General features: G+C 41.0%; 1 protein-coding gene across 3 annotated transcripts in view; it reads left to right on the top strand.

Moving 5' to 3' along the window:
- The window catches only part of LOC112160059 (interleukin-1 receptor accessory protein-like 1-B), a gene marked incomplete in the record, with an annotated part of 393180 nt that overhangs the window by 364196 nt on the left and 17618 nt on the right, over positions 1-11366 (top strand). For all 3 annotated transcript variants that reach the window (XM_024294396.2, XM_024294395.2, XM_036215438.1), the window contains 1 exon segment: positions 2691-2837. In XM_024294396.2, coding sequence (XP_024150164.1) covers positions 2691-2837 — 147 coding nt within the window.

Here is an 11366-nt window from a genome sequence, read left to right as displayed (position 1 = left end):
GTCTACTCATTACAAGCATTAATGTATTTAAGCTAGCCTACATATTAGCCATTTTAGAAGCGTTTTAGACGCTTTTGAGCCAACTCAGACAAGGAAAAAGAAGGCGTAGTCGCCTCCATCAGAATGAATTGGATCAGGAAGTTCGTAGCACATTTTAGTTACTGATCATGAGACAAGAACATGCTAAAAACACCAAAAACAATATTTCCCTCAGAGTGGGTCTATAAAGAGGCCGTATTGACCGTTTAAAAATAACAAACCTCGTAGTTTGAGGTGATTTAAAACCAAATCATCAGCAGTGAAATCCAGCAGTCCTTAAACCGGAGCTCCCCTGATCCGTTTCTATTTTTCCGTGAGCTCCTGTCAGCTCATGACGGATGCAGCAGGAGCTCCCGGCTCTCCAGCTGCACGCGCGTAACCCGTCTTCATAAGTGCGGCGGCGTGATCTGTCACATGCTGTTGTCACACCGGTTGCTTCAGTGCAATTTTTTTTCTTTTTTTTTTATTACTCCAGTCAAGCCAGGAGGCATTAAATGACAGGTATGGAAGCGTTTTTATTTTTCTTTCCCCGGCGCTCTGTTTGCAGTCGTGCGTCATCTGGATCCAATCAAGCCGGAATGAGCAACGAGAGGAAGAGGACGAGGGAAAGTGAGGAAGAGGAGGAATGAATGCAGAGATGCATAAAAGCCTTTTAAAAACAAATGTGGCAGTGCAGCCAACTCCTCCTCCTCCTCCTCTATCTGTCATAGCGGCATCATGTAGCCCCTCCCTCTTGATGGATCGGATGCTGCGGGATGCAGACCTGTCTTTGTGCAGAGAGAAAACGGTGTTGGAGGAAATTGTCGGGATGTGAAAGCGTCGTATCTCAAAGGAGAATTAATGTTTGTGTATGAAAATGTGAGGTTAGACCCCAAAAAAAGACTCTTAATGTGAAAATAAAAACAATGATCCATCATAGTCAGGAGCCGAACAAAAGCTTTGCTGCTGAAGTTTTGAAAACAAAGATACCAAAGATCACTTTTGTGTCTTATTCTAAAAGTACACAACTCACAATAAGTTAGGAATTTTGTTATTTACATCAATGCTTTTCCTATTTGGTCTGAATTTTAATGAAAAACGTACAAGTTCCCTTTGATATAATATGAGGCGAAACACAATTTTCATTAGTTTGAGATGTATTACCCCCAAAATTAAGACGATAGTAAAAAATGGTCCTCACTAGACTCATGATGTCTTCTGAGGTGTTCCGATGTTCCACAAGCACTTGGGGTGTGAGGTTGAAATCCCGGACGAGCCCCCAACTTGTCACGGCTGGCTGTGGACCGTATGAATAAGAATAATAAACAACCAAAATAACAGACAACATGAAGGTTTGGTGTTGCACGAGTATCTGGGAACAAACTTGCATGTTTGTGAATAGAGGAAAAGGAACACAAGCCAATCGGGGAAGGCTGAGAGGTGCAGTGACGGATCTGGACGTGGAAGGAAACCAAGAGCTCTGATTTCCAGGCATCTTCACCTGTGCAGGGGGAGGACAAAAAGGGTAGACACCAGAACCACACCCACACGGCCCAGGGCTGTAACACCTATAATCATATCTGCTGGGTCACTTGGGGGTACCATCATCCAGTCTCTGCTTCTGCTGGTCCCGGACGTACTCTATGGGGTTCAGGTCAGAGGTCATTGCTGGCCAAACCATATAAGCCACTCCTACTTCCTGCACCCATGTTGAACACGACGTTGGGGGGGAGGGGTTTGATAGAATTGGGGGATGATAATGTGTGACTGGGTCGTCTTCAACAACCACATTGGTTTTGTGTCGACTAGTGATGCCTGCCCAGATTACTGGACCTCCTCCACCAAAGCCAACCTTGGGCGCCATGTTGACCTCGGTGTTGACCAGCATTACTAGTCAACAGGATGCTGCATTGTCCAGGTCACATGGTCAAGAGTTCACTGCGAACATTCACGTTAGTGTCTTGATGTCAAGAGAGTCGTCTGCAAGTCAAAGGGGTGGAGTCTCTTGTGAATAGTTGGTCTAGAAACCTAGTAGGGTGGATCTGTCTGAGTGTATAGGTCCTTAGATACTGGTCATGGTTCTAGTCTGTGACTTCTGGGTCTGTCACAAAATCTGACAGTAGTTCTGTCTTAGTGCAAATCTACTGATGACTCTTTGAGTTCACCTGGAAGATCTACTACCGATCCAAAGGTGCTACGGCCTCTCCGTTATGAGACGTGGCGTGTTCATGTCTCTTTGAATGACTTACTACGCTGAAAAGGTTTTTCTTTAGAAGTTTTTGGTTTTGACCCCAATAAATAAGACACACTGAGACCATAAACAGTAAATGAGGTGTGTCTAACCCCCCAATACAATCATCTACTTATCTTGAGAACCTGTGAAGTGAAACAAACACGACGTCCACTGAGTTTTTCACCAAATATCTTATTGTGAGTAGTTGCATTAGTATTCACTTCCAACCTGCTACAATTAGCCAGACTTCTAAAAAGCTGCATAAATATAAAGGCTTGAGGGTACGACAGGTGAAGACTCAGCTCTTTAATATTCTAAAGGCTGCTTTCAAACCGATTTTGCATAGAATTTGTGATCTGGTGTTCAAAACCACAAAAGCTGCGTGTTCCAGACTGTTTTCAGCTAAAGCTCTCCGTCTCTGTCTGCTTTGGTCTTGCAGCAGAGCTCATGTACACGGTGGAGCTGGCCGGAGGTCTGGGCGCCATCCTGCTGCTGCTCATCTGCCTGGTGACGCTCTACAAGTGCTACAGGATCGAGCTCATGCTCTTCTACAGGAACCACTTCGGCAGCGAAGACGTGGACGGAGGTGAGTGCTCTGGAGAGGAGAGTTTCTCTGCTGTTGAACTAACTCGCGGCTCTGGGGTTCATTTCCTGAAGCTGGCAGCTTGTTTTATGCTAACTTTCACGTTTTCTGCTGACTCAGACTCGGAAACTGCGTTCAGGTTTAGGAGATTATTATTTCTCTCCATGGGAGCAGCCTGAGAAGCTGAAAGGAAAAGACTCATCTGACAGTGGCCTTGTGTTTGGGTTTATAGACATATTTTTAAGCATAAACACTGAAAAATGTTTGTCATTATTTACACATAATCAAGATTTAATACAGAAAAAAACAGCTTTTGACCATTTTTGCTAAATACGTTTAAACTTTTAAGTCAAAGTAGGTAAAATCTTTCCATCAAATTACATTTTTACCTTGGTATGAACCATTGACTGTATGAGACCTGGACTCAGTGACTCCTCCCCCCCGGTGTTTCAAACAGGAAGTACCCGCCGGCTCCAAGAAGCCAAAATCCCAAAAGACTTCTACAGAGAAATAAACAGCTATTACTCAGTCATTCTATTTGTCATTCTTGCTCTGGTACCTTTTTTTAAAGAAAAGTTCTTGATAATCCAATTTTTGTTATCATACTTTTTCTGTAGTTCGGTTATAAACGGACCAATCAGATTCCTCAGTAAAAGTAGGAGGAGCCTGCAACCCCCCAGGTCCAAGATTTTAAACATTTGATTGACAGATTTTGTTTAGCCCACTTTCAAGTGTGGCTTTCCAACAAGCTCACTCCTGATTGGTGAGAGTGGTTGCCATAGAAACATTCACTCAGACTGACTCAGACCAATCACTGCTAACTGACGCCGTCTGGCTCCAGCATGGCGGTATCTGTATTGCGAAAAAAATGGCAACTGAATTTGCTTAATTTGATTGGAGCTGAAAGACACCCACTTATTATGAGTGATGTCACACTCAGTTTGTCCAGTTCTCATGTACAGTCAATAGTATTAATACTGACAAAAGTAACATTTTATTTTTCTGCTTTACTTTGAATTAAAGACTGAATATAAAATACATAAAAATAAATCCCCAGTAGAGCTGTAAAGAAATGTATACAATATGTAAGTTTTTTAAACTAATTTAGTTCATTTTTGTTCTGCATGAAGTTAATGTGAACTACTTGATTTTGCCCCCAGTGGTCAGTATGTGAACTGCACTCAATTCCACGAGTTTCATTCTGGAAGTCAGAGGATTCCTCCCTGAACTTTACTTCTACAAAAATGTCTCATGTTGAAAACAATCATTTTTTTCATACAGTAAATGATCTTATGATTTTATTGGATGATGAATTGAATTTAGAGGATTTTGATTTGAGTGTTAGTATTGTGAAGGCTACATTTCGCTGCTGTCGTGATGTTTGCAGCTGAGTGTCTTCTTCCAGCAGGTGTGTGGCGCACCTGCTGCTTCAGTTTAGCCCTCCATTGTGGCTCTCTGGTTAATGAAAAATAAGATTTTTACTTTGAGAAGGAACTATAATGTTGAAGAAAATAGTTTTTTAACTCATTCACAAACAGTTTAAGGACAGAAGGTATCACAAATCAAAATAAAACATTTTGACTGATTTATTTTGATTTTTTTTTAACAAATGTAAGGATTTTGATCTTAATTAGCTTCCAATTAAATTATGTTAACTAGATTTACTATTAATTTTTGGCTGAAATGGGCCACAAACGGTAAACTAAATCCCAGTTTACATTACCACTACATTAGAGAATATCCTTTGTGGCACAGATCAAGTCTTGTGAATCTCTGTCAAAAGTTATCTACTTCATTTTTTTTTTTAAAGTTCTCTTTTTGTTTTATTTTTGCTCCAAAGAGGTAACTTATAATAATATTAACAATAACATACAAAAGTGTTTTTTTTTTCCAAGACTTCCTGGCTCATTTAGTTTAAAAGTGGGCAGAAAATGTGGACCCTAAGTGGATTCGCCCAGTTCCCATGGTCGCCCAACCTGTTTGCCCACATTGGCTTAAGTGAGAAGGCTCACCACGCTAGCCAGCCACCCAGTGGACAGCGTAGCTTGCTAGCTTGTTACAGAGGAGTTCGCTAGCATACTCCACTACACTAGCTCGACACAGCGGAGCTCACCAAATCGCTACAGAGGAGCTAACTAGCATACTACTTTTGAGCTCGCTAGCTTACTGTAGAGGAGCTTGCTATCACGCTACAGCGGAGATTGTTAGCTCGATACAGAGGAGCTCACTAATTTGCTACAGTGGAGCTCGCTAGTCAACTACAGCTAGCTCACCAACTCGCTATGAAGACCTCACTACTACAGCGGAGCTCACTAACTCGTTATGAGGAGCTAGCTAGCATGCTACAGCAGAGCTCGCTAGATTGCTTCAGCAGGGTTCGCTAGCTCAACACAGAGAAGCTCACTAACTCTCTACAGATGAGCTCAGAAGCATACTTGAGCAGAGTTCGTTAGCTTTACACAGAGGAGGTCAATAACTCGCTATAACTTGCTACTGCTGAGCTTGCTAGCTCACTGTAAAGGAGCTTGCAAGCAGCAGAGATTGCTAGCTTGATACAGAAGCTCACTAACTCGCTACAGAGAAGCTCACTAGAATGCTACTGCTGAGCTCGCTAACTCACTGTAGAGGAGCTCGCTAGCATGCTACAGTGGAGCTTGCTAGCGCGATACAGAAAATCTCACTATTTTGCTACAGAGGTGCTTGCTAGCATGTTACAGCAAAGTTTGCTAGCTTGCCACATCAGAGCACACTAGTACGCTACAGAGGAGCTCATTAATTCACCACAGCAGAGCTTGCTACCATGTTACAGTGGAGCTCACTAGCATGCTACAGCTAGCTTACTAATGCTACAGCAGAGCTCACTAGCTCAATACAGAGGAGCTCACTAACACGCTATGAGGAGCTGGCTAGCATGCTACAGCGGAGCTCGCTAGCACGCTACGCCGTCCATTGGGACGCTAGCTAGTGTAGCGAGCTAACCCACTGAGTGCCCATTTAAGCCAAAGTGGGCAAACACAGGTGGGGTACCACAGAAACTGCAGACAAACCCAATCCGGTCCCACATTTTCTCCCGACTTTCAAACCTTACACGGCCCACTTGGTCTTGCTGGCGTGGCTGCTGGGTTTTGGTCAACTTGAATGGCTCTTCAAAGGTTAATGGTTAGTTGAGGCTTCATCTATTTTTCATTTTTGGAGAATGATGACGACCTGGGTGGTTGTTCTTCCTCGTGTTGAAGCAGGATTTCTGCATTCTGCTGAGCGCTCCCATAAAGCCGATCCAAAGCCAGCGCCGGTGCCAGACCAAACATTAACTCTCAGGCCTCATCAGCAGCAGTAAGAGCAGAAATCCCTCTGATTGAGGCTGGCGGGCGAGGCCTCGCTCGCAAATGCATCAAACTGAGACAAGAAGCAAGTTTTAATTTGATTCCCCTGTAATGAGCCTCTCAAGTCGCAGCGCTGCCACGAATTCGGGAGGGAATGAGATTAAGTCGCAGAGTGGAAAAGAGGGGGCCGATCGGGAGGCGCGTTTGTTAAAAAGTAGCCCGACTGAACCGCCGGGGTTCTGCTTGAAAAAGTCCTTCAGCTGGAACCCAAACAGCGATTGTCTCCTTTAATTGTGCCTCCAGAATGAGCTCTCTGAGAGGAAAACAGATTTTCAATTTGTCCCCCGTATAAGGGATCAGGTCCAAGAGGAGGTCGCATGCTGGCTGTGGGAGCTCCCGGGGGGCCGCACGCCGCTCTCCATTACGTCTCCGGCGCATACCTGGAAAACGCTTCCAGGATCCGTTTTTTCACACAGTTTGCTGCATCGAGCTTCAATCTCTTCTCATTTTATCTGTAAAACATTTCTGCACCGTCAGTCTGCGCGCGCTGCCAAGAGAGTGTTTGATCACGGCCGCTCCCGGCGCTAATTGACCGCCTTCCTTCCCCCCCTCCTCCGCCAGATGTAAAATCGTAAGCCGGGCGCAACAATGGGACGGACCGTCGGCTATTTGTCAGCGGCGCCGTTTAGTTAAAGACCGCTCACTTGTCACATTGTGTGGGTGTCAGTGGAATCAATAATAGGCTACGTGATGATAACACAGCCACCGCGCTCTGACAAAGAGGCGGGAACTCATCAACACGCCGTCATAAATACCAATGTCAGCGTTGTCAGCGCAGAGGGGAGTTATGAATCTCTCTGTGTGTTCGCCCAACAAACGTCTCCACATACCCAACAATAAGCCTCCAAATTTGGACTCTCTTTATTGAAAACATGGTGTCTCTGAAATGATAGATAGTAACGGTACAAAAATAGTTCTCAAGGTCTAAAAACAAACTGTGTCTAACTCTACGTACTTCAGTTCTTCAGACGTAAAGAGAAACTTGTTTATAGGACAACACATTTGCAAAGTAGGTAGAATTTTAAATCTGGGTTCATTCAGAGATTAGAGTTTAAATTATGGTAAAATATTAAAGAGGTGTGTTTGGTATTAGATCAATGAAAATGTTGAGCTACACTGAAGGAAGAAAAAGAAATGAGGATTGAAATTAGTGCTGCAACAAACGACTATTTATTATTAGTCGGTTAATCAGGTCATGCACAAACTGGACGTAAAGCACACATCTTAACCATCATGAGCTTTAAACTAACTAAAAACTAAATATATAACATAACCTGCAGTAACGCTAGTGTGAATGCTGTAAGCTGAATTTGGCTGCTGAAAAAGCTGAAGCTGATAGCCAGCTAAAATATTAGTTAGATGCCAAATTAGCCTAAAAACATAAAAAAAATGTCCTCACTTCACCAAAACAGCTAGCATGTAGCTAAAATATTAGCTAGACTCCAAAATTGCCTAAAAATGGAAAAAGTCCACAATTAGCCAAAATTATTAGCATGTAGCTGAAATATTAGCTAATCATTAAAATAGCCTAAAAACTGAAAAAGTCCACAATTAGCCAAAACAGCTAGCATGTAGCTAAAATGTTAGCTAAACTCCAAAATAGCCTAAAACTGAAAAAGTCCACAATTAGCCAAAACAGCTAGAATGTTGCTAAAATATTAGCTAAACTCAAAAATAGACCAAAAAAATGAAAAAAATCCCAAATTAGCCAAAACAGCTAGCATGTAGCTAAAATGTTAGCTAAACTCCAAAATAGCCTAAAACTGAAAAAGTCCACAATTAGCCAAAATAATTGGCATGTAGCTAAAATATTAGCTAATCCTTGAATTAGCCTAAAAAACCTCAATACATTGCAAAATAGTCCAAAAAGCTAGCATAATGCCATTATAACTTTCAACTTTACAACATTACAACTCACTGATACTTACACAAAAGTGATTTCCTGCTTATTTCTGTACAGTTTTCGCTACGTAAAAACTTAATCACACTTTCACCGAAAACGTTCAGCTCCTGCAGGACATTACAGCTTTTGGTGTTTATAAACTGTGTAGTTTGTAAAATGATGAAAACTAAATGCCCTTAGGGGAAATGTATGAGAACGTGCTCAAATTATTCAAAGAACTTTGTTTACTTTGGAACCTTAGAACTTTTGTATACTTTCAGCTAAAGACATCGTTAAACTTTAAAATGTTCAGCAACTATTGAGTTTGTAGGGTACTTTGGAATCTCGCTTTTGATTAAGCAACATTTTGGCTGATTTAGACATTTTAAGGCTACTTTGGATTTCAGCTAATATTTTTTTAGCATTATGCTAGCTTTTTTGGCAAAATTATAGTATTTTAAGTTTTTTTAGGCTAATTTTACTTTAACTAATATTTTAGCACGATGCTAGCTGTTTTGGCAAAAACATTTGTTCTCAAATTTGGAATTTTAGCTAGTATTTCAGCATTATGCTAGTTTTTTGGAGGCAAAATTTGACTATTTTTAAGTTTTTTATGTTAATTTTTACTTTAGCTAATATTTTAGCATAATGCTAGCTGTTTTGCCCAAATTAGAATGTTTTGAAGGCAAATTTGAAGTTTAGCTAGTGCTTTAGCATTATGCTAGCTGTTTTGACAAAATTAGCCTGTTTTTAAGTTCTTTTGGCAAATTTGTAACTTTAACTAATATTTTAGCCTCATAAAAGCTGTTTCGGCAAAAATTTTGTTCTTAAATTCTTTAGGCAAATTTGGAATTTTAGCTAATATTTCAGCATTATGCTAGTTTTTTGGCAAAATTAGACAATTTTAAAGGTTTTTTTAGGCTAATTTTACTTTAGCTAATATTTTAGCATAATGCTAGCTGGCAAAATTAAAATGTTTTTAAGTTCTTTAGGTAAATTTGGAGTTTAGCTAGTACTTTAGCATTATGCTAGCTGTTTTGGCAAAACTTAAGACATTTTTACAGTTTTTTGGCCTATTTGGCATTTAGCTAATATTTTGACAAGCTATCAGCTATCAGTTTCAGCATTTTCAGCTCTAGCATCTTCAGCGGTCACATTCACACTAGCATTTTGGCAGGTAATCCTATAAATCTAATTCCCGCTTCTTTTTTTCTAAAAAACATCAGTTCTGATCAAATATTTACACATATTTGGGTGGTTTCGATGAACAGCTCACCTTAAATTGTCTGAGATATTTTTTTAGATCGGATCGCTGTTATTATAATAACCTGTAAAAGTGAGTGTTGCAGTGGATAAAACTACAAACTGCATGATTTAAACCAAGTCCATGAATGGTTGAATTTGACACAACAACGTATTTTAAGGTTAAAATAGCTAAATATGACAAAAAAATTAATTTGATGTATTCCAAAAGACTTGAAACTGACACAGGTAGTTTTTTTTTTCCCAAAGTCATAACGCAGGCAAACCATCCAGAACTGATTTACATTTTTATTTCAAATGAAATGACTGCTTCTCTCCACTGTTTCTATGCATTTCTACGTAAGAAGAATTCATTGAAATGAAAATATTGCGTCTCATTAGTCGTCCCTCCAGTCCTGGTCTGCAGACCTTCACACGTTTCCGTTCTGCCGTCCATTAAACGTTACCAAGCCCTGAGATTCGCCGCAGATTCCGCCTCCAGCTGAGTTCAGGAGGTCAGCCTCTCACTGCAGGCTCTCTCCGTGCACGTGTGCACACTTGACATCCCCATGCAGGAGTCAGGGAAGCCGCCGCCGTGTTTACAGTGTGGGACGGTGCAGCGAGATGGAGATTTCATCTCCTCCTGGAGGCAGCAGGGAGGAGGGTCACTCCGCCTTCGCGCTTCTTCACCCTGCATCTCCTTCTCCCTCCTCTCCCTCACACCAGTGAATCATCTCCACTAAAATAAGCCTTGATCTGCCCACACGCCGCTCATTTAGAAGGCAGCAGAGAGAACAACCGGAGGGAGAGGCAGGCAGAATTCAAGCCTCGCACTTAGTGAGGTTACATTTCAATTATTTTACACATTTCTGATGGTGGAAAGAGGAATTTGGGCGCCATAAAAATAAGAAATATCCTGATATGATATGATCATATCATAAGATAAGATATGATAAGATTAGCCCCATGAAGCTCGAGAAGCTAATTGAGCTTCCTACACCAAAATCTTTCTAATCAGATCGTCACTTCAACTCCAATCGTGACAGAAGAACCTCGCCGTTCTTGCCCAAAGTTGTTTATTTTTAATTTTAACTTGGATTTCTAAAAGTTACTTCTGTCTCCCAACACTCACTTTTTGCAATAGTCTAGAATTTTGCTTGATTTCTAAAATATTTAGGTTTTTTTGTGTTTGTTCTGCTTTTTTAATTGTCTTTTTGATCTTTTTTAGTGTTTTTCTTGGTATGATTTGCACTTCAGGGCCACCGTAGCGTCCCAAGCGTGTCTCTCTGCGGTCTTATAAATACTCAGATGTTCCTCTTTCACTCCTGCAGAGTTACAAAGCATGTCTTGGTGTTGAAACGTTCAAGCATTTGAATCCAAATCATTGAGTTTGACTCGAACAGTTTCCCGTTATTTTCGATTCTTCACCCGCTGGACTCAGAAGAAGGTTTTTCAGGCTCGTCTTCTTAAAAAATCAGGCTTCCTGCTGCTTACCAAGTTTGGTCACGGAAGCAGAAATATCCTGAACTTGAACCGGAGCCCCAAAGATTCCCGTTCCCTGGTGGATCAGCGTCCCTCGGAGCAGAAACTGGACATAACTTTGCATATTTTACTGCAGGTTGTGTGAGTTTTAGTTGGTAGAAAATGGTGCAAGGGAGATGTTAGTCAGGAAAAGTCAAAAATTACTAACTTATTCCAGTAGAAAAAGTATTAACTTCTTAAAAAAAACGGCAACAATAGATAAAAGTTCATTTTAGTCTTTTTTGGTATAATTCCTGTCATTTTATTTAAGAAAAACTGAATCAAAGACTTTTATTAATTATGCAGTTTAAGCTTGTTTCCAGTGGTCATCTAAGGAACTGCATCACTTGTCTCAATATAATCAGGGAACTTTGTTATGGACTGTATATAGAGAACTGGACTGAGTGACCCCTCCTCCCCAGCTTCCAAACAGGAAATGCTCAAAACTCCGTAGACTTATTCAAGTGTGTCATCAGTTATTCACGTTATAAACTGATCAATCAG

The sequence above is a fragment of the Oryzias melastigma genome, linkage group LG2, assembly GCF_002922805.2.
Source record: "Oryzias melastigma strain HK-1 linkage group LG2, ASM292280v2, whole genome shotgun sequence".
Lineage (NCBI taxonomy): Eukaryota > Metazoa > Chordata > Actinopteri > Beloniformes > Adrianichthyidae > Oryzias > Oryzias melastigma.
This window is presented reverse-complemented; position numbering and strand designations above follow the sequence as displayed.